Source organism: Passer montanus, unplaced genomic scaffold (genome assembly GCF_014805655.1).
Source record: "Passer montanus isolate IOZ18808 unplaced genomic scaffold, ASM1480565v1 scaffold1, whole genome shotgun sequence".
Taxonomy (NCBI): domain Eukaryota; kingdom Metazoa; phylum Chordata; class Aves; order Passeriformes; family Passeridae; genus Passer; species Passer montanus.
The window spans coordinates 24,604,797-24,632,163 of NW_024356504.1; the positions used below are offsets into that span (position 1 = coordinate 24,604,797).

The 27,367-nt window shown below is 40.2% G+C and overlaps 1 protein-coding gene across 1 annotated transcript in view; it reads left to right on the forward strand.

Moving 5' to 3' along the window:
• ARHGAP15 (Rho GTPase activating protein 15) overlaps positions 1-27,367 on the forward strand; it is a 322,265-nt gene that overhangs the window by 54,187 nt on the left and 240,711 nt on the right. The window contains exon 7 of the mRNA XM_039702307.1: positions 4,431-4,520. Within this exon, the coding sequence (XP_039558241.1) occupies positions 4,431-4,520 (90 nt within the window). The remainder of the gene's footprint in view (positions 1-4,430; positions 4,521-27,367) is intronic.

Here is a 27,367-nt window from a genome sequence, read left to right on the forward strand (position 1 = left end):
TCCTAAACTCAAGTTTTGCATGTCAAAAAAAGCTAAACTGCCATGCTTATCTCATCTGATAAAGTAAATGCAGTGCTTATTTCCTTTGCAAACCACTTAACCAGATATAATTTTGATAGTGGAAAGGGACTAATACAAAAAAAAAGATTCATTAAAAGCCATTTGTTTTCTGATTTTATTTTATTTTCCCAGTTTTTGTTTACTTTGGAAATGGGGGAGCTCAACCATTAATTAAATAATGTAAGAGAAGCTATGTTCATCCATGATAGTATGAATTATTACAAAGCATTTTTATTGTTAACAGGAAAATGATGTGACTTAACAAGAATATTAAAGTCCCTTTGTATTCTAAAGATATTAATTCATTAATTATTAATTATTAAATACTGTACTTTGAGTAAAATTTTGGACTAAGACAGCATCATTAAAAGAGGAATGATACCTCACAAAACAAAGGCAGCAGGAGAGAGGGAAATGAGAGCACCTCTAATACCTCTTTTCATGACAGTGGAACTAAATAGCATTTAGAGGTGATCTAAAACTATTTGTCTAAATCTTTACTAATGTTTTAATCAAAGAACTGGCAATATCTAAAAGGTTTTGGTGTTCCTGTGTATGACTGTAAGTGCAGGACTCACTGTGGCCACTTTGCTCTTGCTTTGCATGGAGAGGACTGGGATCCATTGCTTTGCATTCTGGTGAAGTTGGTGACAAAATCTGGAGTTATTGGAAGTAATAGAGCACAGCAATTAAAGCACACAGAGGAGAGATTCAGAAAATGAGATTGTTTACAAATACTACTGAAAATTCAAGTTTGCATCCCATGTAGCTAAATCATTAGCTTTTGCTGCTGCCTTGGTTTTTTTTTTTTTTTTATGGTCCTGGCTTTAGTGCACTTTTTTTTTGGTTTGTTTGTTTGGGTTTTTTTTAACCATTCTTATGAATTTGACTAGCTCTTTATTTTAAATTAAGGGCACTGTGGTCTAAATGAATCACATCTCCATTCTTCCTTACCAGCATTTAATTCTATCATCAGTTGGTCTTTCTGACCAAGAAAATGTAGTCAGTTTATTCCCTCAGATAGTTTATTCAACAGAGGTTATTTTAACCTCAGGTTATTAGCCCATCTGCAAAGTAATTTAGTGAGTGAAAATGCTGCTGAAATCCATATTCATGTTTAGGAAGATTTCATCTTAGCAGACACTTGTATCAATTTACAGCATAACCCCCTGCAACAACATTGATATAACATAATTGCTCTGACTGCAGAGCACAAAGCAAGGACATGGAGAGCTCAGGCTTCCCAGTCACCTTAACTCGCTCTCTCCCAGGGTCTCTGAGTGTTGCATAACCTGGGAAGCGAACTCTGCAGCAGGGAAATGTTTAGGCCAAAATGAATTTCCTTGTACATTTTCTGGAGTTCTGTTGGATTTCAGTGGGTGCTCCCCAGGTGTGCAGCAGAAGAATGATGGGCAGTTTCAGGCTCAATGACTCTGAAAAGGGAGCTGGGGATGCTCAGCCTGGAGAAAAGGAGACTCAGGGGTGACCTTACCACTCTCCACAACTCCTGAAAGATGCCTGTGCTCAGCTGGGGCTGGGATCCTTCTCCAGGCAGCACTGGCAGAACCAGAGGACACAGAGTCAGGCTGCATCAAGGGAAATACAGGTTGGATATTAGGAAAAATATTTCATAGAAAGGGTGATAAAGAGTTCTGGAATGGCTGCCCAGGGAGGTGGTGGAGTCCCCATCCCTGGGTGTGTTTAACAAAGCCTGGATGTGGCACTGGGTGCCAGGGTTTAGGTGAGGTGTTGGGGTTGGGTTGGACTGGATGATCCTGAAGGTCTCTTCTAACCTGGTGATTCTGGGAATTCTGTGAATGATTTAGCATGAAGTTTTCATCAGAAGCTTCATCTTTTATGCCATACTGATGAGTTCTTAGACATATTGTGGTCAAAACTGATAAATTCTCCAAAGGATAAGTTTTCATAGAATCATAGAGTTTGGGTTGGAAGGGACCTTAAAGATAATTTTGTTCCACTCCCCTGCTGTGAGGAGGGAAACCTTCCACTAGACCAGGTTGCTCAATTCATATTTATTTCCTCTAGAGAAAGAGACTGACCCAAATAATTATTGCACATAGCAGAAGCCTGTTCATCTTCCCTACACCACAAGCCTGCATCCCATCCTTTCTGGAGAGGGACATGCACATGCTTGTACTTTTCTTCTGCTTATTACAAAATCAGAGCTGTAAACAAACTCCAGAATACTGCAACAGCAGCAAGATTGCACTCTGTGTTCACTGGGTGCACAGAAGGGTCCAGCTTCTGCTGTTGCATATATTTTTGTACAATAATAGAAATTAGAGATACTACTGAGTTCACTGTTCCATCTTCCTGCAACAACTCTCTAGGCTTCATTGTTTTTTTTCTCCCTTCAGTGTTCCAGTTTTCCTGAGGAAAATGCTCTGTAGCCCTGTAATGTTCATTATCAAAAAACTATTTTTGTTTCTTTGTCTGCATGTTAATCTCTTCTTTTAATCTCATAATGCGTTTCCAAAATTTCGCAACTCTTTCTGCTGGTGGAATACAGCTGCCCCTCTTTGTGAAAGTATTTTCCAACTCAAACTACCCATGAGGGTAATCTTTTTTTCAGAGAAAGCAAGATTGCCCACTTTGAGAAGCCTGTCTTGTGTGTTCCTGATGAGTTGCAGACCTGCCTGTGTGGTGCATTGCATGGAGTCCTGGAGATGATCTGAGCCTCATAACCCTATTTATAAAAGTATTGGAATATTGAGAACTCATTCATTTCCTCCACAGTTTGAATATATTTTTGCATTAATATATTAGTGCTTGGGGGTTTTTTTCCCAACTTCATAATTTTTGCCATGCAAATATTAGCTGACTAAATTTCCCAACATTTTTTGCAAAATCAAGTCTCAATGCTGCAGTTTTGATCTGCTATTAAAAATTTGAAAAGACTAAGCTCTTGTCAGAGGCCAGGCAGGAAATTTGAGGCAAAGGTGGGGAAAAAGAAATCCAAGTTCTTTTCTTCCAGTGGTTTAACCACAAGAACATCCTTCTGTTTTGAAGAGTATATTTCTTCTATTAAAAAAAAATTAATAATAATAAGAAGAAAGGAACGAAGGCACACAGGACTGTCAGTTTCAGTGGAGCTTAACCACTGTGGTTTTATGGTTTGGCAAATGGAGAATATAATTACAATCCCAGTACTGAAAACTTCCAGACACTATGCCTGCAAATCACTTGACCAGGATCTCTTTGCTTCTTTTAACCTAAATAGGTTCTCTTCCTCCCATCTCAAAGGCATCCTGGAGAACACACATATTTTAGCCTTTAATAACAACATCAGAGAAATCCAGCGAGTAGTTTTTGGAAAGCTGAATCTGTGGCTGGTGCTGGACTGGCCATTCTTAACTCTATAAAGTCTGTTTTTTGTATCAATAATGACATTTTTAGGGTAACTACGGCTTAAGAGCAGCAGAGAAAACAGCTGCATCAGGCTGATTAATTAAATTATGTGGCTATCACTCCATCACCTACCCCAAAAGGCAGTTAGTGGTGCTTTTTACTTTAACAGTAGTATTTTTACTGTTGAGTAGGATGTGCAGCAACCCAATCTACAAAGCCTACTCTGAACTACACAGGCTTTGCCAGAACTGCTGCACAAGCAGAGTCCCTGGAGAAGGAGCTTCGATGGCAAATGAGGATTATTGTGCTTTACACCAACTCCCAGCAACGTAAATGATACAGGCAAACAAATCTGCTCTTTGAATTCCTTGCATCCATATGGAGGAGCAGGGGAGGCAGAGCTGTGTCACTCCAGGATGCGTGGACTGACACTGAGAAGTATCAGCCCTTGTGCTGAGCTCTTTCTGGGTGTCACACATGCCCTCGAAGCCTTTTCTTCTTTTTTTAGGAGCAGGAAATGATAATTTGTTTGGAGAAAGGAGATAGCTTGTCTTAGAGATACGATGTATGTTCTTGTCCAATTTCTGTCCTTTCCAGTTGCATCAGTTTAAATTTGCATTTGGAAAACCCACAAAATTTTTTCCTTTAAACTCAATGACTCTTCAAGAGGTTTGGCAAAGTAAGCATTGAAAATAGCTGGTCCATGTGTCTGCATCTGTGTTTTGATCTACTATATGTTACACCAGACTGTTTTTTAAACCATTTAATTGTTTTTAAGATTATGTTCTAATATAAGAACCTTGTTTCTGAACTAAGACACCCCAAGAGTGGTTATTTAACAATACCAGGGCATATAATGAGCTCTTTTCAGTAATATCAGCAGCTGTGCTACAACAACCTGTCACTTTAACGTGATCTATTCTTGTTTTATCTGATAACTGTCCCCATTTGTGAGAAGTCAGGCCATATTCATGTTGATTTTTTTTTCTTTTCCTTTCCAGAAGCCGGGATATAAACCTGAGTGTGTGGATTTGTGTGGTGCTCGCATAGAGTGGACCTCAGAGAAATCCAGCAGAAAGAATGTCTTTCAGGTAAGGGGCAAAGCATTCCACTGCTCATTTGAGTCTGAACTCTGTGAAGAGGTAGGCTTTATTTCCTTAGTTTTAATAACTAGATCCTGATTTAATACAGCATTTTTCTTACCAGTAAAGGAGTGTAACACTTTATCCAGCATCGGTTTACTATTTTTCTAAGAGAAGGATTTCTGATGACTGAGTCTCCTAAACACTTGAGAACCTGTTGATTTATTGATTAATGCTCTATATTCAATTTGTTTTTAAAACTTAGTAGGTAATTGCTTTGGGTTCAGGCCTAGAATCTTGACCTAGAGGACTTCCATAAACACAACTTCTTCAAACTGCTTATACAAGCACGGCTCCAGCGCAGTGCGGTTTCTCTGTTTATTTTTATTGCTGCTCAGGGTCCTCAGACGGTGATGACCCAGGTTCACTTCTGCAAGGGGAGGGGAGGATTTTAAAAGCTTGCCTCTGTCAGGGCCAGCAGAGAGGGACATGTATTTCTCACAGGACTATTCTTCATTGATGGAAAATAATATTATTTAATTCCTTCGTCCAAATCCCATTGAATTGAAAGGGAGGATCAAGGCCCAAGAAGATGAAAGGAGGGGAAAAGCATTACTGCAAGGTTAACATTCCAGGATCTAGGGGCTAAAATAGTTTATTGCAACATCTTCAGGTTTTGGACATAATCCAGCTCCCATGAATATCAGTAGAAAGGATTTGTTGTCTTTTTCTGTTTCACTAAATGTTGCATCAAGCCACATCAAAATATTATTCTCTATGAGCCAAGTTGTTTCCCAGAGTTCTAACATTTAAAATGGTATAATACAAGCAATAAAGTGGGGAGAGATGCAGAAAGGAACATGTCAGGGTCAAGATCCTGTTAGTTACCAGAGAGTCCTTTGGCATCATGACCAATGAAACATGCTGGAGGAACCAACTGTGTCTGGGTCTGGGATGGAAGGAAAAAAAACCCACTACACATAAAAAAACCCCTAAGGGCCTCTACATGGCTTTTTAAAAAGAAATCTCTTTGGGTCAACTGGGTGTTACAGAGGTTTTTTCAAGGTTTATTTTTCTAGACATCTTTCTAAAGCACATGCAATATTTAGAAATGTTCCTCTTTTCTGAGACAGCGAGACTTATGCTTCTATACCCCCCACATCTTTCAGGTTGTCTTGAGACAACACTTGGGGCTTTGTCATTTCCTAGGTATTTTTAGAATAAATATTTTGGTTTTTGCTGTCAATCTTCAGCTTTTTCACTTGGAATGTGATTAAGTATAACCTTAGCCTTCACTCCTGTAACCCCCTGAGCACACTGACAGGTCTTCTGAGCTTCTAGGGTTTATTTCTCATTTTGCAATAAGCAAAATTCCTGTTTGGAAACGCGTTTCAGGGCGGTGATTCATTTGAGCTAATACATTTCCAAAGTAAAGACAAACGAAGCTCTGTTATTGATTTACCAAACTGGTGTTACGAAGGCTCCGCAGTGCATTTTCTTCTCACTTCTGTTCGTGTGAGGTGTAACTGAATCAGAATAATGTGAGAAAGGAAACTCATGCACTACTGTTTGAACCCATTAAAATGTGTCTTCATCAAGCCAATAAGTGAGTGGGAGAGACATTAAGAAGTAAAAGCATGGGAGGAAGGACATATGTTAAGACACATTTTGAAGAGGGATGGAGCATTGTTTAGACAGAGAGCTACAAGAAGATTGTGCCAGATGGTAAGAGCGAAAGAGGAGAAGGCTTTGGCACCAGTAGTGGTGACATTTTGGGAGAGGAAGGGACTGAACAAGACTGGTGCTACATGAGCAGATAGAGTGGGAAGGGGACTGGAGAGGGAGCGAGGATTTGTGAGATAGTCTGGAGGGAATCCAAGGCCAGTTCGAAAGCAGAGAGGTCAGTTTGTACCTGGGAGCTGAATATTTCAGGAAACACTTCTGATCTACTTATTCCTCGTGGGTGGGAATAAAATTGATAGTGTGTGTCTACTTATTCATAGGTTTGTTCTAATGAAAACATCATGGGTGTCTTTCTTTAATGCTTTCTTTATTTTTTTTCAACCTAAATATAGATGCATTGCATTGCTATTTGATTAAATACATTAACTGCTTAACTCTGAAATTATCAGAAATAAGTATAATTATATCTTCAAAGCCCATCAAAACATAGTTGGTGTTTTGTTTCATTACCTTCTAATAAAACCTTCTTTTCTCATTCCGTGGTTGCTTTGTGCTAATGTGTTATGTGAGGAGTAGGTGCAGAATTTTGAGTTTGATTTAGTCAGGGTACTCAATTTGAGTTCATGAATTATAGATCATAAATGGAAAAAGACTATTGAAATTTTGGGTTGAAGAAAAAGAAGGAAATCTTGGATTTAAAATCTAAGCAGATGACAGTTAATGGATAGCAGCAAGAAGATGGAGCATAGGAGTATCATAAAGAAAAACTAATTGGAAATGTGATCGATGCACGGAGAAAAAAAGAGGGAACTGCAAGTGAATGATATTCAGGCAGGAAGATTTGGGTTTCTGGTCTTGATCATGATGTTTTCAGCAGTGTTACTCCTCTCATTTTAATTGAGCTACTCCCTTTTTAACAGGATAAGTCTGATCTGTCTCACACTATCCAATTTGTGCATGCAATCTATTTCTGTTCTTGATGAACACATTATGTAGGGGTATTTTTTTTTCCTCAACAGTAACTGAAAATATGCACATCTCATAGACTATAACCTCCTGGTTTCCTTTCATTTATTTAATTGATGGTGTAGCTGGCACCAAGGAAAAGACCTGGTTAGAAACAGCTTCCCATGGTGTGGGGTAAGGTAGCAGCTTGCAGTGAGACACGGTACTGTTTGTTCTTGCTGGCTGAGTGATGTGATGCACTAGGTCTTCATCGGAGGAGTGCTGAATAAAAGAAGATTTATGTTTAAATCACATGCTTTAAATATTTCTGCTAAGTGCTAGTTTGCTCTTTGGTGTTTAGCCTGAAATTTAAAGCACTGAGGATTAAAAGGATTACAACATAATCTTAAATAATCCTAAGTGTCATTTACAGAAAGATGGTTGTAATAACTAAATAAAACCATGTTAAGGGATGGCAGTGTTGTCAGTCAGCAACTGGAACAGAAACAGCCCCTGTGTCACTTTGTTGTTCTCCTCTTGCCTTTTTTTGGCTTAGTTTGATATTGGGTAGGTGTGTTTTGATGTGAGTTATCAAAAAAGAAACTAACTTAATGGGCTGCTTTTCAGTCAGTGTTGATATGGTGTTGGAAACACCAGTAACTAGGCTAGTTTGCAGATTTTTTTTTTCCCAATATGCCGAATTTCCTACTTTTAGTAAACTTTTCAACTGGGTCTTATTCTTCCCCCTGTTTTACTGAACCTCTTCTCTATGTCAAACAGCTTTTTAATTTGAAATTCAGCCCAGACTCCATGGAAGATGTGCTCTTGACCTCTGGATTTTTAATTCTGGGGGTTCATTAGCACAAAGTCCTGTGGTTGTACACTATTTCCTTGAAGAGGTTTTGGGAGATTTCTCTCAGATAATTCAAAAAAGAAGAGGAAATCTAGGAGAGAGGTGAAAAGCACAAAAAAGGTCGCCAGCAGCATATTTATAAATCGATGAAGCGTCTTTGTTCTCTTAATAGCGCAGTTCATTTAACTAACAGGCACTTTTTGGTTTCTTTAGTCATAATTTTACCCCGTTCACCAAGTTCACTTTTAGGAAGGTTTCATATGAGGAATTTCTGGAGTTCTATGGCTGGGCTCTTGCCACAGATGTGGTGTGATACCGTTTTTTGTTTCAATGCACCGCAGCTGTAAGGGGTTACTCAATCCTACACAACTAAGACTATTTTACAAACTGAGAAAGCTCTATAAGCCTTACACTGCTCCACCAGCAAGACAGCTGAAAGTACATCTGCACCTATGTGTAATATGAAAGAATTTATCTTGCAGCTGTTTCATATATAATAACATTTATGGCGTTGATCCTGGGTAACTCCCTTGTCCTTGAAGCTCTCCAGCTTTGTCCAAGCGAGTAATCTGAATGATAAGCTATTTTGTTCTACATACTACAGGATCAGGATAGTGTCTGGATGCCTCCCAGGAATGGTTTAAGTTGCTGCTTTTTGCCATGGGAGGGATCATTTTTGTTTCCACGATCTCTCTAGAGGAAGCACTGAGAGCGCGACGTGGAGGGGCTTGGGTTGGGATTGGTGTTTGGGTTTCTTTGTGTGTTTTTGAACATAAGTGCTGCACAGAGGAGGGAAATCTAAAAAAGCCACCTTACAGGCTTGTGGTGGTCCTTATCAGCAGCTGGAGCCTGTTCCCACCCAAAACCTATCCCAGAGTTAGTCCCATTTCCTGAGCCTGAGAGGGCTCTTGATTTCAAATCCAAGTTGTGCAGGACCCTTTGCTGTTTTTTAATCTGCTATGCATTTGATGGATGTCTTGTGATCTTAAAACACCATTTTGTCCACTTCTGGACCTCACTGCTGTGGATGAGGTTTAATTTTTATCCCAGAGACCTGAATATGCTGTTGCCTAATTAAAAGACTTGGCCACATCACAGTTGTTAGGTGGTGTCAGAAAGAGGTTCTTAACAAAACAAACTTAAAATTACTTTTTTTTTTTTAAACACAAAACCAAGAAATGGTTTTCATCTTCAAAAAGAAGCGTGGCCAGCAGTTTGAGGGAGGTGGGACCTGCACTTTGAGCACCTGGAGTTCCAGGACAAAGGGAAGTTGTTTCCCATTGCCAGAGGGCAGATTTAGATGGGATATTGGGAAATAATTTTTCCTTATGAGGGTGGGGAGGCCCTGGCACAGGTTGCTCACAGAAGCTGTGGCTGCCTCTGGATCCTTGGAAGTGTCCAAGGTCAGGTTGGATAGGGGTGGGAGTGGAAGGTGCCCCTGCCCATGGAACGATGCCAGTTAAGGTCCCTTCCATCCAAACCATTCTCTGATTTTACATAAATACTCTTTTTATTGTTGTAAATGGGAGATCTTGAACACAGCAATGTGGAACAGCCTCACAATTATGGTTCTAGCTCTCTCTTCTAACTGGCTTTTTAATGACCTTACTGACAAAGCTCCTCCCAAAATATTCAGTAAAACCAGTAATCAGTATTCAGTAATCCATGAATGCAGTTAATCTTCTGACTTCTCAACATATCTACTATTTTCTGTTGTAACCTAATTCCAACAAAACCCATGAATGATTTTTTTTTTCATGTATTCAGTTGTCCTTTTCTTAATTTCTTTCATTTTGAAGATCTTGTAAGTTTTAATGCATTTTTTTGGTGATCAAAACAGAAAAGTAAGAGTGATAGCACATAGTGAAAGAGGAAAACCAGCTTTGATTGTGAGGAAAGTTTTGCAGGAAATAGGAAATTTCACACAATACGCATTTTAAACTTTATAAAATTAAGAAGTCACTTTGTCTTCTAAAGGCTTTAATATAATATTTTAAGGTGATGATGAAGAGAGACCTTTAGATATCCTTGGTAATTTTATTTATTGTCTTTGAATTTATTTTTTACGTATGGAAAAGGCAGATTTAACAGTAACCACATCACCTGTGTTGACAGTAGCTGCTCTTGGGACCCAGGGAGGTGTTCCTGGTTAGTAAAAATCTGAACAGGCAGAAAAATCAGCTGAGAAAAGATATTTATCTAATTGAGAATAAGCAAGAGCCTGGTAACTGGAGCACTCTGGAATATACAGTTCCACCTTTGTTTCAGAAGTGTTGGGTGAGAAATGGTCAGGCTTTTCTCACCAGTGTCTCTCTCTTCAATCTGATTTTACTCATGTTAGCCCAAAGAACATATGGAAAATTAACTGGAATTCAGATTGCTCAGTAATTACTCAGTGATGGACACAGAAATTCTTGATGTGATTCATGTTCTAAGGAATATCATTAATAAAGCCTGTTTCTCTCAAAAAAAAGTGACAGAAAGAGGGACAGATGTCATTACCTCTGTGATACAAGCAAAGCTTTACACAAACTGTAAGGAATTCGGCTTCATTTGCATAGGAAACCTTAACAAAAATGAAAAAAAAACTTTTCTGTAACATATACAAAAACATTTCAATATTTTGATATTTCAATATTCAAGCTATAATCAATTTGGAAATAGAGAAGTGATCAACAGGAGGGCACTCAAATGACAACTCTGTGCATTTAAAAAGTTTGGGAAACTGAGTCTCTGTAATGGAATTTGAAGGAACTTCTCTATCAATTTAACCTAATGGGATTTCAAGGATTTCAAGGAACAGCAACTTTATTCATAAAAAGGACAAACCAAGCAGTTAAGTTAGAGGTGCCACAAAATTATAGTTAATCTGTTTCTCTCCCTTGCTGAGTCTGCTTTGGGGTTAAACAAACCCCTCAGTTATGTCAAAAAGGCCTTGTGTATTTTGTGGCAACACTAGCAGAACATTAGTATTTTGTTGTTATCATTATTAAAAGAAGAAAATTGAAATCCTAATTACCACTTTTTTAATTATGTGAAAAAGTTGTTACTTTTCAGCAATAGTAAGGTCCGCTCCTGATAAGCAATATTTTGTTATAGTTGGCTTCATGAAATAAGAGTCCAAGTTCTCAAAAAACTTTGGCTGTTTCGTAGCTAAAGATGATCTTACCTGGGCAGGTACTACTTTTTTTTTTTTTTTTTTTCCATTATTGTCCTAAAAAAAATTCAAGACAAAAAATATCTCTTGAAAAGTGTAACTTCAACAACTCATGGAGATTTTGGAAAGTCTTGAAAGCCTGGCTGGAGCAGAAGCTGCCCTGCACAGGGTGCTGTGCTGCTGCTGTCCGTGCACTGCACATCACCTCTGTGTGGTACCCACTGCAGCCCATGGCTTTGCTAAATGCTGGACAACTCCAAAATCCAATTGAAAAGCCTAATTTTCCATGAAAGCAAGCTGATTTTAAAAACTCATGATCTGTGTTCCCCCAGTCTGACATAATGTGTGTGTAGAAGTCTGTCTGCTGAAAGTGATGGTTATAATAGCTCACTATGCTTTTTAAGAGCCCATCTTTTGGCAAATCCAAGTGCTGATACGTGAGTGCCTGTGATAGGTACGAGTGCCTGTGTGTGCTCATACACATGTGCTTCTCAAGAAATTATCTGAATCACTTAGCCTGTGACAGCCACGCTTGCAGCTTTCACCAGTGCAGATGTTATTTGTCCATCAGAAAAGAAAATATTTATTTCAAGCCACAGGCATTTTCTGTGCTGCAGGAATAAAACATAGCAGCAGTTAATGCTTAATGTGCGTGTGACATAATTTTGTCAGGGACAGAAGCACGGCTGAGCACAAGGACCTGGAGAAATCTGTGAGAGCAGAGGAAGCACCTTGTGCTTTGGAAAACGCTGACCCCACATGAGAAAGCAGCCCGGGCAGTGTGACAAAAGAGCAGCTTATTTTTTTTCCCCTTTTTTTTTTTTTTTTTTTTTGGCCCAATTCACAGAGGGTTGTGCGGTTGGGGAGGGGAGGAGGGGGCTCGGGCGGTGTTATTTTGTTTTGCAGCTGAAGGAGCGAGCGGCGCTTTGCAGCTCCCACATGCGAAATGGGGCTGCAGCCTCTGCTGCATTATTCATAAACATATTGCTGCCATCTCGTGGGCAGCGCACGGGCGGGCAGGGATGCAGGCAGGGATGCACCAGGGTGATGCACCAGGGATGCATCCCAGGGGATGAGGGCAGTGGATGCAGACAGGGAAGGTGGGCAGGGGTATGGACAGCGATGTGGGCATTGGATGTGGGCAGGGAAGGTGGGTGGAGATGTAGGCAGGGATGCACCAGGGGATGAGGGCAGTGGATGTGGGCAGGGGATATGAACAGCGATGTGGGCATTGGATGTGGGCAGGGATGCAGGCAGGGATGTGAACAGTGGTGTAGGCAGGGATACAGGCAGTGCAAGTGGGCAGGGATGCAGGCAGAGGTGTGAACAGTGGTGTAGGCAGGGAAGATGGGCAGAGCACGCAGACAGTGGAAGTGGGGAGGGATGCAAGCAATGGAAGTGGGCAGTGGATGTGGATAAGAATGTGGACAGGGGAGGTAGGCAGGGATGTGAACAGCGATGAGGGCAGTGGATGTAGACAGGGAAAAGGTGGGCAGGGATGCAGGCAGAGGATGTGGGCAGTGGATGTAGGCAGGGAAGGTGGGCAGGGATGCTGGCAGGGGTTATGAACAGTGTTGTGGGCAGGGATGCAAGCAGTGGAAGTGGGAAGTGGGCAGTGGATGTGGGTAGGAATGTGGAGAGGGAAGGTGGGCAGGGATGTGAGCAGCTGTAAGGGCAGTGGATGTGGGCCGTGGATGCAGGCAGGGATGTGAACAGCAATGAGGGCAGTGGAGGTGGGTACTGGATGTGGCAGTGGATGTAGTCAGGGATGTGAACAGTGATGTGGGCAGGGATGTGGGCAGCGGAGGCAGCCAGCGCTGTCCAGTCTGCTCCCGGTGCCACCAAGGCTCTCCCTTTCCCCATGGACTCGTCCTGCAGGGCACTCTGGTGACACTGAGCATTTTAAAAACATCTTTCAGCCAAAGTCGGTGCCTGGTTGAGTAACTCAGACCAGTAGCTGCTCTAAAGGAAGGTGCCCCTGCCCACAGCAGGAGGTTGGAACAGGTGACCTTTCCCTTCCAACCCAAACTATTCCGTAATTAACATTCATTTAACTAGTTTCTGAACCAACCAATATTAATTTTTTTAAAAATAATATCCCCATAGACCTGTGTTCTCTAAATTATTCCTTAGGTAGTAAATTTATGCTTTAAAATAGCAATTCTCTTCTGATCAGCTGGTAGGGAAAAGGTAAATAGCTTCACAAGGACTAGCTGCTTCAAGATAAAGCATGTAATGAGAATTATGGCTACAGATAGTCAGTAGGGTGATAACTTGATAAAGCACCTCTGATGTGAGTGTGGCCCTTGGTGCTCTGTTTTGTGCATTTATGACCCAGGGAAAATAGTATTTTCTGGCAATCAACAGTTGAAAGAAAAATGTAAGAAATGCAAAAGAAGACTGGATTTCCTGGTTCTTTAGTATTTTAAGGTTTAGTGCTTCTCCTAATGGAAAACAGTTAAATTAATTTAAGAGCATTATGATTTTTCATGTTTGGGGTTTTTTTAAAAATTTAATGTAAGCTAATATGAGCGGAAAAAAATAGTATCTTGATAGGTGCCCAAACATTCCCTTAATTTATCAAACTCTTGGAGGAAAAAAAAAAAAAGAAAAGAAAAAGAGAAAAACGAATCCTAAATGAAGTCACTCAGAGATAATCAAATCTGACTTGTTTACATGTTTGGGGCTGGTATTTCTGTATTCAGCCACTACATTTTTTAAAATCTTGGCGAAGCCACTTGACTCCATTTTTTTGTGTTTCTCTTTAATGGCTGAGGCAGATATTTGGAATTGGCTGGGCATGGGGAGCCTTGGCTGTCCTCTCTCTGAATTTGTGTGCAGAGGGATGCCAGAGGAGAGGTTTGGGATTCACATTTTTTGTGTAGGAGTGATTTCTTTGCAGACAGGATGTTTTTTTGGATGTTTGAAGGTGTTATATGGACAATGGGAGGCAATTTAAATTCAAGGGGGGAACTGCAGGCAGTGACCTGCCCTCTTTTAGATACAACACCTCTGGTTTTCAGCTGAGCGGGAATTCCTAAACTGTGATTCATGGACCACTAATGGGATGGGGAGACTTTTTTGAAATGGTAATGCAAGACCAGTGGGCCTGAGAAGACATTTAAGGTGGCTCCCAGATGAAAGGAAAGCCCACAAGAACGTTTTCCACCAGGGACCCTGACTTTTCAAACCTCCTCCGCAAGTTTATTGATTTTGAGGATGCGCCTGCAATTGATCCCAGTTAGAGACTATTTTTATATGGATTATGGGAGTTGGTAAAAATTTGAGATTGAGTTCAAGGGCTGGATTTCTTGAGTTCTGGAATGTTGAGGTTTTTTACTGTTAGGATGTTTTGTTGGAATTTTTTGTTGCCTGTGTATTTTTTAAAAATAATTTATTTTTAGTTTTTATTGTTACTTTCATAACCTCTGCTCTGATTTGGGGTAAAAAAAAATTCCTAGGAATTTCAGCCACTACATCTGCAATTGCATCTGTAAGGCACAATGATCCAAGAAGTTTAGCAAACATTTTCTTTGGCAAACAAAGTTGCAAGGGGGGGATGTGGTTTGTTTGCCATTTCATCTAGAAATAGTCTATCAAACTTAAATTATCAGACAATTTTAACACTTAAAATCTGCAGCACTTCAGTCACACCCCCATTTTTTTTATTTTGTCCTCGTAATAGTTGTGATTGCTACAAATATATTATTATTTGAAATTTTAATCTGCTTAAAACCTGGAATGTGTTTAGCCTCCCTCAAGTCAGAGTTTGCAGGTAAATTGTCACAGATTGAGCTTTAAACTAATTTTTCTGGAGGCAAAGTGTGCATTTGTGTATGTGAATATTTGCATGAGAGCACATTTTAATTTGGTAAAATGGGAGCCAATTACTGTGACTCTCTTAAGTAATAGAATAATTATTATTATTTTCTATTATTTGTACATAGTCATCACTAGGTGGAGGCATACTTTACATATTCTATTGAACATGTCATCTGTTATGGACTGAGATGAATTGCACTGATACTGCAGAGTTAAGTGAATGATCCCATTTTTACCCTGAACTGTTGAAATAACCTGTTACCACCCATGCCCAGCTCTCAAGCAGACGAAGCAGAATTCAGTTTCAACCATTGCTGCCACTGAAAAACAATTAAAAATGGATAAATTTGAATGACGTGCTGCCAGAAATGCCTTGAATTAATTCAGAAAAATTGTTAATGTGTGGTAAAGTTAAAAGGAGAAAACAAAGCAGGGGCCATGGAGCAAGAGGTTGAAAGGACAAATATCTATTTCTTTCAATACTTCATCCTGCAGTACGTAAATCAATATGCAGTGGATTGGCTGGGGTTTTTACCTCTCATTTTAGTTGTGGTAGCAAAGTCCATTCCCATCCATCCATCTCTTCCTTATGGGGCTGCCTGTTAAAGACTGGGCATGCTGGATTTTGGCTGAGGGTCACAAGACTTCCTCTGTTGATGTTAATGCACCAGTTTCACCCAAACTCTCCTGATTTACACTGGGTGTAGAACACACACATCTGTGCAGGTGCAAATTGTACCATGATGATTCTTTTTTCCTTCTTTTCACTTTATGAGCTGATAGGGCTGGCTTTGTGTGAGGTGGTCCTTGGCTGGCACAGCCCCATCCCGCTCTGAGAGGCCACAAAAGGAAAATTTTGGGTGTGAATGTGGGAGTCTGAGATAAGAACTGTGTTTCTCCATACTTGCAATACTGTGTTATGACTCTGCATCTTTTAATATCCCTTGACGTTTACTGTTGGAGAGGGGAGCATGATGGTACATAGATTATAAAGAAAAAAAATACACTTTATTCAGAAAATTTTTGGGTATAACACACATTGTCTTCTGTCAATGCTGAGAAAAGTGAGGTGAATACATTTTCACATCTTTGCCATTTCAATATATTTTAGGGAATGGAGTCAGGATTGTTGGGAGAGCTGCTCCTGAGCTTTGCAGCTTCTCCTGCACCCCCAAAGTGTCACAGTGGCCATTGCTGTGTCTCCCAGCTTTGTCACCTGGCTTGGGATGCTCTGCCCCTGATGGGCCTGATCTCCTCCATCCCCTGGGACTGAGTCAACCAGTTCCACCCTGGAAACAGACCTTTCCATGAAGTGCAACAGAGGTTTAAAAACACTGTAATACATCTGAAATATGCTCCCCTTGTGTTTGGTTTGTCGTTTGTCTTTTTTTTTTTTCCTTTTCCCCTGTATATTCTTTTTTTTTTCTTTTTTTTAATGATTTGGAATCACACTTTTAATAATTATATTCACAATCTAAAATTAAATAAACATTGTGTTTAGTGCTCGAGGAATTGCCAACCAGCACTCAGGAAAGTATGTCCAGCAATTTATCAGCGTGTAGAAAATAATTATAGCAATATTTTGAAATGCATTGGTTGTAGTTTTGTTTTGATTTATAGAATGTAAATAATCAGTTTTGGTTCTTCTGTTTCAAATGACTTTTTTTGAAGTAAGGCTTTTGAATAAGAGTCCCTCAAACCAAGCTGTTACTCCTGGGAAATTCTGTAGTGGTATGTTACTGGCATTTGAAAAATGCACACCTTCTGAGAAAAAACAGGAAAATTCTGTCAGACAGACTGATGGGAATTCCCAAGTTTGGAAATGCAAGTTCTGTTGGAAAACAATGGCAGCACAATTCAGCAAGGGCTGCAGTTGTAGTGAAAAGGAACATGTTTTCACCATTGCATACATTTTTCTTCTTTTTCTTCTCTTTTATTTTTTTTTCTTCTTTTTCTGTTTTGTTTGGATTTTTTTTTTGTTGTCATTCTGGAAACAAATATTCTACATGATCAGTTAAAAAGTGCAAAGTAAGGAAAGAGAGAGAGTAATGTGTGTTGGAACATAACATAGGCTTTACCCATGTAGAAAAGTGTGAAGAAATATGGTAAAATTGAATGTAAACAAAGAAATGGGGAAAATGAATGTGGGAGTGAAGAACTGTGTGCAGGCAGTGGGAAGAATGTAATCCAATAGTAGAGATCAAAGGAAGGGAAGCCAATTTTTTCAAATATTCCATAATAACTTCAATGCAGCAAGGTAAAGGATCCGAACAAAGGGTCAAAACACCACAAATGGGGGAGTGGAGAAAACATTACACGCAGCGAGGAGCGCGCAATTTATTGTCATTATTTTTGTTTAGGATCAATTATTCCCTCCCATCTCCTGGCATTTCAGGACTCTTTTATAATTACCAGCAGTATTTTTCTCTCCCTCTCCTGCACACACGCTCCGTCTCGCTCCCCCTTGCAGGCAACACTTCTCCTCTCGCGCAGATTTGAGGGGGTAGGAGGATCTCAGGGGTTCTTTGCAAGATGCTCGTTTCCCACTGCAGACTGTGGCATTGCCAGGACTCTTCAGGGGACTCTCTGCCAGCTATCCTTAAAAGCTTGCAGAGGAGTGGGAGAAGATTTGCATACTGCCCAGGCAGGGCCAGATTTGAACCCCCCTCTCTGCTGAGTAGTTTGTTACCGAGTAAATAATGACACCCAAATCGCTGCAGCTTCTGCACTGGAGTGGGTGCTGTGCTGTGCCAAGCTATTGGGGTCTGTCCCTTATTTCTTTTCTCTCCCCAATCCTAAGATGCTCCGTTTTTATAATTCAAACTGAGATTTCTTTTCACCTGCATTCCCCCCGCTTCTAATTTTACCTTTCTCTGCTCTTGTTTTCTTTTCCTTTTCCCTTTATTTGTATTTTAACAACATATTTTAAACCATTTTTTTTTCTCCTGTTCTCAATGTGATGACAGTGTATCCTGATGGAAAGATAATAATGCCCAAGGAGGTTTTCTTTTATGAATTCTGCTGGTGTTACTTTCACATGCACAAATATATCATCTTGATTTCTAGCTCTGGGTCATTTCATTGCTCTTGTATGTCTTGCTACGAGATGTTTCCTGTAATTAAAAGATTAGGTTAAATAGATTATTTGTGCTGCCCTGTCTACATAAATGTTCTGTTTCTCTGCCTCTAGATACTGGCTTTTGTGTTTTAAGGCAATGTTGTGTACATGGAGTTGCATCATGTCTCCTTTGTCTTTAAGCTGCTGATTTATTGGTAAGAGAAGCAATCAAACAAGACATTTACTGCCATAGCCTCGTAGGGTCAGTGAATTAACAGGTGCCAATAAGTTCTAAGGAAGTGTTTTAATCGTTTCTAAAGTATTTAATTAATGGACTTTCTCAGAGGCGTGGTGACAGAACAGACATAAGGCTGATAAATATTTAATGCTTGTATCTAGGGAACTTTTTCTCCCTTTCATGTAATTTGAGGTGTTTACTAATGGAAAACAAAACCTAAATTGTTGTGTAGCATGCAATCAATGCTAAGCTGCTATTAGATTGTCCAGGGTTTGGATACCTATCAGGAATTAATCTGTATGTGCTGTGATATTCTGCATTTAGAGCCGGTTTTCTTTAGAGGGGATTTTGGAACTGGGTTACATAGCTGGTTATCTGTGCATTAGGTATCTGTGTTAATACTTACAGGCTATTTCATGTGGCCTCTATGAGCAAAATTTATTGAATATTTAGTGTGTGCATGGCTGTTTGCTTGGGCTGTCATGGTTTCACCAACTTCCACTAGTAGGGTGGTAGTGGAAAAGAGACTCCAGGTCTGAACATCCTTGTTGCTCTAAGTGGTGTTCAAAAAACTTTATTTAAACCATGACTCTGGAAATGCCATAATTATGCTTAAAAATTTGAGAATTGTCTTTACTTACAATAATCTTGGTTTTTTTCACCTTAGAGGAACATTTTCCTGCTTGTTACTTTCTTAAGTTTTCACTACTTTCACTGTTAAAAAAAAAGAAAAAAATCAGTTGTGTATAAGCTACATTTGATGGTATATAGTTCCTCTTGCTCTTGAATTCTCTTTTTTCTATTCCTATGAATATAAAAATCTTCTTTTTTTCCTTAATATCCCCCCAACCTTAAGGAAGAAAGTTTGTGGTACAGCAAGTGTGGCTCCATTAATTAAAGACCCTTTCCTTGCTTTCCCTTGCTTGTCTGAGCTTTGTGTGGCAAACTGGAATGCAGAGCCTCTGGAAGGAATTGATTCTATCTCTTGTTGCAGTTCAGCAGGGCTCTGATCCAAAATGCTTGAGCACACCAGGCTGCTCCAGACACCTTTTGCCATTGTTAGTGCAGCAGCAGGCTGGTTATTAGGTTGTGAGAGTTAATTTTGTCCTGTCAGGAGGGGGAAGTTGTGGTGTCCCCAGGACTGGGGACACGGCACTGACCAGCAGTGCTCTCACCAGTGACAGCAGCTCAGCTCTGCTGATCATTTCTAATTATAATGGCACTCTGCTGGAGTGACAAAAAAAACCCCATTTCTGTAGTGCCCAGGTCTCTTGACTACATGGAAAATGCAACTAAGAACGTTGTGATATAGTGACAACATTGTTTTATGAATCCCTGAGCTATTAATGGGGAAAAGATGGAAAAGATGTGGTGCCTGTAGCACCTGAGAAGGGAGCAGGAAGCTTCCTTAGAAGTGGCTGATCCTGGGAGAGTCACAAAACTTTCTGGAGGTCTCTCTTGTGTTGTCCAGAAGTTTGAACACACAGATCTCTGGAAATGATGTGATGCAAGGGGCAAAATATTTATGGTGAAAAAAAAATATTCTTATCAGAATTCAGCTAATATGTACTATATACTACTTGCATGGTATAGTATATTCCATAGTGCACTTTTTTCCTTCCCTCACTTTTTAAACCCTTATTTTTACCCCCTTTTCCTCTGTGTCTTTATTAATATAATTGCTATTTGAAAACCTTTTATTTGGCATATATGATGTGTCCATTTATTAGGGCTAGGTTTGAAGTCATCCACATTTTCTTTCCAGCTCTGGAGCATGTAGAGAAGGATTTGCTTATAATCAGTCAAGGCAAAATAATTGGGAATAGGAATAATAATACGCCAGTGGGGTAAAATAATTGGAAACAGGAATAATAAAGTATCAATGGCCAATGTATTTGTCAGCTTGCCTGCAATGGTTTTGGTTTTCCACTTGACTCAGTGAATGTGTACATGGCATGTGGAGGGAAGAAGTAATCTCTGTGAGTCTGATGTATGCAAACCTGGAAATGCAGCTATCACAAATGTTGATTAGATCTGCCGATGTAATTAAAAATACACATCTGCCTCTTTGAAAATGCAGCTCCCTTCTTGGGTTCTTGGTTTTAGGCTTTCAGAGACAACTGTGCCAATCTGAGCAAGTTGAACAGTAACTTCGTTTGGACAAACTCTCACTCTGCTACTTTTTGTTCATAAATGCAGTTAACAAGTTCTTTTGTACTTCTTTGAGTGTTAATTGATGTAAACAAAGTCTGCATTTTATCTAATCCCACTGAAGCTTGTTAAAATTAGAGATGTGCCAAATTATTCCAAAGCAGGTTGTAAAGTAAGTGAACCATTAGATCCACTGGCTCACAAATGGCATAGACAATGTGTGCTCTGTTTGCTTCTTTTTCAGGGACTGTTTATGTCAGAACTTTCAAATCACAGGTTTTTTTGCATCTCTTAACATTGTGTTTAGTTAATCTGTATGGCAGAAATATAGCACAAGCAGCAGGGCTGAGCGTGCCTAAAGCTATTCCTAGAAAAGTCCATATATACACTCCTAATTGAGCATACCTAGCAATCAGCTCTGCTAATTTCTATATCCAGCATTTTCTTTCTCACAGGCACGTCCATTTGTTAGCATTTTCCCTTTGCAGGACTGTGATTTGCAAAATTGGTTCTTGCCCAATGTGTTATTTCAGAGGTGGCAATCCAACACACAGGGCTCTGTGCTAACCTCAGCTAAGCCTCCAGGGTACAGGGTGAGCACTAAGCATCATTTCTGTGGAAAAATTAGTGGGATTGATATAACTGCATGGAACTGATGGCCCTTGTCCTTTCCTGGTCACTAGGCTGTCCTCACCAGAGGCTGTCCTCAAAATCTGGTTATTCAGGGTTGCTGCGATTTCTGCTCTTCTCCACACCTTTATCTGCTCCTTTGCCTTTTGGAAAATTATTCTTTTCCATCTCCTGCCTCCTCTCCAGAGCTCATGGTCTCTGATATGCTGGGCTTGTACAGGACAATGCCCAGAGCTGTTGTGCCTGCACTATGAACACAAAAGTCTACACTCCTGCTCCAGTCCTCATCCCTTCCTCACTCAATAGCATCTGGGTTCTCTCAAGTCTTCTGACACTTAACCATGAAGACAAGACATCTCCTCTAAGTCTTTTAGAGCTGGGTGTGATGTCTCCCCACTTAGACTCACTGCAGGGTCCTACTGAGAGAGGTGATGGGTTTGCTCCAACCATAATTTATGATGTATGACTGGGACCTTGTGTTAACAGGAGTAATAAAACCTTATAAAATAGCAAAAAAGTACCTCTCTGACTGGTTTTCAAGTTTTGTTCCAAGTTGTAAATGATCACCAGGGATTGGTATCCTCCAACTGCATGTTTTACAGCACCTCATGGCAATTAGTCCTACCAGAAGTTTTGCTTCTTGACTGCTAAATTGAGATATTGTGTTTATGCAGCAGGAACATTCACAGCTGCCCTCAAGGTGAAGGAGAGCAAATCTATAGAGAAAGTGTCTACTGCTGGGATTTTCCTTGACTTTGGGAACTGGCTAGAAGAGCTGATGTACCTAATTAGGAATCAGATCCATAAACACTCTTGCTGACTGGTTAGCAGCGTTTTTATTTTTGCTTAATCACCAGTGCCAATTAGGAATCAGATCCATAAACACCCTTACTGACCTGGTTAGCAGCGTTTTTATTTTTGCTTAATCACCAGTGCTTTTTCCCAAACAAAAATGACTTATGGACAATTCTTCTGTCAGGTGAAGCTGGGATAATCTGGTGAAGCATGTTAGAAAAGACAGATCTCAAAGATCAGTATATATAGATGTTAACTTTCATAATTCTCTGTTTTTTTCTAGCTGCCAGCACTATAGTATCTAATCTTTCTAGCAAACAGGTGGCTCTTGCAGCATGCTTTACAATCAGTCAGACTTTGCCTCAGCCTAATTTGCTTAATCATATTAATTAATTACTTTTGTAAATGTCAGAAAAGTTCAGCAGACATTTTACTTTTTAAAAAGATTTTTGAAGATCTTTCTAGTAAATATGTAACTTTGAAATATCTGCAGTATTTTTACTGAAATTGCATAGTTAGATAATTCATTTCAAGTAAACTATTCAACTTTTTTTTTCTCAGTCTTTTCACTTAGCAAATTGACTTAGATTTCTATGAATTTATTTTCTATTTTATCTCAGTTTAATTAGGTGATGCCAATCAATTTCATCCTGTGATCTGTTCTGCTAGTTACAGTGTGGCATTTTTCCATTTAATATACCCTCTGATTGGAGAACAAAGTATTAGCAGTAGGTAAGCACTATGGACTAGAAATTATTTGGGTTTTTCCCAAATGCCTTTTATTTATGTATACCAAGATTTGTTTGCTGAGGAGTGAGGGATTTTTTTTTTCTTTGAAGTACTGGAAACTCCAGAAGTCAACTTTAAAGTAGGAGATGGAAAGGGTAACATGCCTCCTAAAGGTGGAGCTCAGAGAGGTGTTGTAAGCTACCCATCTTGCCCAGGGCTATTTGTTAACCAAAATGATCACACTATAGTCTTCATTTAATTAATAATATAAATGACAGGTTGAGAACATTTACAGAATGATGCTTGATAGTTTTGTGTCAGTTTTTATTTGTTTTTTTTTTCTCCTCCTTTTTTTTTCTTCTCCTCCTTTTTTTTTGGGCTGCATCAGTGGTGGGTGTTACGTGGTTATTTAGCAAGGCTCAGAACAGAGGTCAAGGCATAGGTGATGCTCTGAGTGACAGGTCTGAGAACCAAAATATTGAGACTTTATAGAACTCTGCAGTCACTGAATTGTAGCAGGCTTAGGTGAAATGAAGGAAAACAAATGCTCCTACCTCAGGAAGCCTTGGGGGAATCACTTAAAATAAAGCCTAATTGACTAACAAATCTACAAATGGTGCTTTTCCTTACATCTGACCGTGTAGCACACTTCTCATAATTTCTTTGTGCTAACACATTTTCTGGCTAATGGCATCTGATGCTCGCAGTCCCCGCTGCCACTCAGGGTGCAGGAGATGTGCTCCAGATGTGCAGTGTGGGATCACTGTCCTGCAGCAAAAAGTCCTTCTGTTCCCATCTGTAACAGTATTTAACTTTGAGGAGGGCAGTGATGGTTACAAAGAATTTGTAATTTCTTTTTTCTTTGGTGCCTATGAAAGCCAGAGGCTTTTATGTTAAAAATAAGTACACCTGAGAAGCTGAAAAAAACCCCAATTTTCTGCCACGTGGTATCTTCAGGTTAGTCACCATCTCTTAACTCAAGGTCAAGCCAACAAAAGCATTTGGTTTGTTCCTGCACCATGGGTGCTTCCAGCTTAGAACCCATCTTCAACTGTAAACCTTTAGGATTTCTTTTTTGTGCTGTTGTATTATTAATGCTGCTCAAGCTTCTTGTTTGGATAGGAGCTGCTGATTTCCCAGCTATGCATGAGGGTAGCAGACACTGTACAGAGCAAAAGGAAGCTGAATACGAGCACGAGGAGTTGTTTTAATTGTCTAGGAATTTGTCTCTCATTCTGAGATGTCTGTGTGTGGTATTTTTTTTTAATGAAACAAAATGAAGGTTGCACCACAACTTGGCCTTGTTGACTTTAAAGTGCACGAAATCTCACCAGCCCTTCAGTGAGCGTGGGGTACGTTTAAGCAGAAGAAGGCAGATTTTGTGTGGATCTGGACCAATTGATGTTTTTTTGGCAGAAACAATAGAAAACATATTACACTGTGTTTTTATGTTTGTTTCCTCACACTGTGTGGTTTTGTCTGGTTTCTCTGCAAGCAAGGTTCAAGCTGGCGAGCCACACAGTTTCCTTTTGATTTCTTTGTTGTTCGTTTATTGGAATTTGAGATTGGAAGCAGATACAGTGGATGCAAACCCGAGCGAGCCAAAATGTTTTCAGTCTGCCTGTGCAGCCCTGCCTGAAAGCTCAAGTCATTGAATTTTATACAGCAACGATATTAAGCTAATTCTTCCAACTCTTCTGGAATGTATATTTCCATTAGGATGGATGTATTCACATAAACTAGTTATTTTAATATTCTTCTGAACTGGAATGCAATTACTCACTCAAATTAGCCTTTCAAAATATTGACTAAAGGGGTTATGACATTCTGATCCTTCATGAAGCTATGGTCAAAAATTCAAAGTTTGTCAAGATTCAAGATGCAGGCACATGAAATGGAGTATAAATGCAGGTTATGTATACTCCATCTGCAGCAATAATATTTAAAAAACTTAATCAGTATAATACTGCTTGACAGAATAGCACAAGATAAACTAATATTTTCAGTTCAATTGCATAAAGGCAGTTTAAAAATAGGCCTTACCATTTGATCATGCATTATTTTCCCTATGAAAGAACATGTGGAAACAGTAAGAAATGATAATCCAACATAAAATATACAAATGTACAAATTTTATCCAAATGCTCCAGACAAGCCAATATGGCAACCAGTGTTACATACTCTGCTTCTCACTAGCATGCTTTCAGCATAACTTCTTAAGGTTTTTTTTTTTAATGTTTAAATATATTTGATATATATTTAATCCACATACGAGTCCAGACAAAGCACTGGGGCACCAGTGCCTTCACATCTGAAGCTGTTCTTTAGCATCTGGCTCCCACCTGCCCACTTAACATAATTACTCAACATCAAACACTGTTTTGCTCATCTCCAGACTTCAAAGCCTCAAAGGAAAGGCCTTGTGCTTCTCTAGGACCCTGCCATGGCCATCACTGGCACTGGTGGTGGCACTGGCACCATCACCCATGTGGTGCAGGAGGGTGAGGGGGAGTGCTGAGACTCAATCCTTCCCCTCCATGTACGTGTAGTGGGAAGTTCAGGGTATTTTTCCTGGTTTATTTCCTTTGAGAGGACAAAAAAGGCCCTTGTCATAGGTAAGACCAGAGTGCTTGTGTCTGTCCCACTTTGTGCACTTATCCCACCTCCTTGTCCATGTCACTTGCTGTGAACAAAGGTACTGAGCCTTACCTTTTGTTGAAATGTCCATCCTTCTGGCTTGAGACAGCTTTGCTATTCTCCTCCCCTGGGTTTGAGTTGTGCTAAGGAGCTGTGTGCTTCAGTCAGGCTCATCCTTCTCCAGGTTGTTGTGACATGGAGCTGCTCTCTCTTGTATCTCCACTGCATATTCACCATTTGCAGTGGGATGCCCTTCCTCAGCCTCACAGGAGCTGGGGAACACTCCTAGAAATGCACAGGTGGTCAGAGGAGAAAGAGAAGTTTCTATGGCCTTTCTCTCTGAAGTGTATTTGCCCTCCTCGGCACAGAATTCCTGAGCTTGAGCTCTCAAAGCTCTTTCCCGGGTGACGCAAAAGCTGTGGGCACACCGGGCACACCTGCTGTGAGAACTGAGAATTAAAAACCTTCTGAATTAAAAAATCTGACTTTCAGAAACTAGGCCCAGGCTGTGAATATATGCAGAGTAAACAGGTCTCGGAGAACAGAAGCCGCAGGTAAATCATCTGGTTTGTGTTTTTTCTAGATATACTGTGCTATGGAGGTGTTACTCTTTCTTGGTTTTGTAGCTTTCCTTAAACTCATGGTGATTTAGAGATATTTAGATGTTGTTTTGTAATGCAAAATGTGTAATCCTCAAAAAATGTGGAAAGCAAAACTTTCCTAAAAAATGTTATACTTTCCTACATAGATTAATGTGTCAGGCAAATGATAAATATCAACAGTGCTTTCAGAGCAAAAAATACTTCAGATAAAGGGCAGAAACAAAGAAAATGCGTGTCGGGTGCGTTAGAATGGGAGTGAATTAAGAGTCTTTGATAGCAGTTATTCTGCTAGTCCAAATAATGACTAATTACCACGGCAATCCTTATGTTCTGTGCCATACGGACCCCACCATTCCCACTCAAAAACACTAATGGCAAATATACATTGCAAACAGATGCCATGTGCACATATCATCTGAAAAGGCTTTCAGGAAAACAAGATTGCTGGTCCTTGGATAGAAGCAGAGCAGTTGCGCTGCAGGATGGCAGAGCACCAGTGATTCCCATCCCACAAGACACTCCCCATCTGTGCCACCACTGCAGGAGGATTGGGCATGGAGTGAGGGAGAAAAGCCTGGCGCAGGTTTGGACACAAATTGCCCTCTCCAGGTACAGCTTTTCTGTGCCACGAGCACACCTGGCTCATAGAATATTACATCTGAGCAGACTGAGATGCTTCTCGTTAGGTCCAAGCCCGTGTTGGTCAGCTGGTGGGGAACAGCTTTGGAAACCAGGCTGGGTAGTTTGGGGGTCTCTCTCGGAGATGTTGTCTGGAGAAATGGTGTTTCAAGGTCTTTCCAACCCCAGAAATTAATTTCCCTCTGCCTATTTCAAGGTAACTTCCATGGATGTCCCTGACATCTCAGATCACCTTTGGGGAGCTCTGAATTAACAAATAAAAATTGCAGATTTGTAGTCCAGGGCTTGGTGCAGGTGCCCTGGGAATAGGGAGGAGGAGAGGGCTGCGAATTGCCACAACTGGTACCCTGGTACAGCCCTGGGATGGGCGGGTGTTCTGTGCATCAGAACTCCTGCTGGGCTGCAGCTGCTCCTGTAATCCCACCCTTCTGTCATTCCTGCAGAGACTCAGTGCAGAGCTTTGGCTCTATAATGAACCAATTTTGGAGGGGTAATAGGCCTGTAGGCAACATATTTTGAAGTGCGAAGGGCCATTATTTTCAGTAATTTGAAAATATGGAGTTACATTTTGGAAAGCAAGGGACATCCATACTTTTTTAAATCCTTTGCTAGGAAAGAAAAGGAAAGGAGAAAGGAAAGAAAGAGAAAGGAGAAAAGAAAAGGGGAAAAAGAATACTTTAGCCTACAAATTATTGCTCTGGATTTTATTACTGCATTCTGTGTTTAGCCGTCATGAAACCTCACACAAAACGAATACAAATGTCTCTTTAGTCCTGATCCCGGAGATGAGGAGGCTTGGTCCACAGAGACTCCATAAGAGCTGAGCCTGCTGAGGACCTGCCAGCCTGCACATCCTGTCCCATGGCACAGCTCAGCCGTGCTCAGCAGCACTGGGGGGTGCCAGGATCCCGGGATCC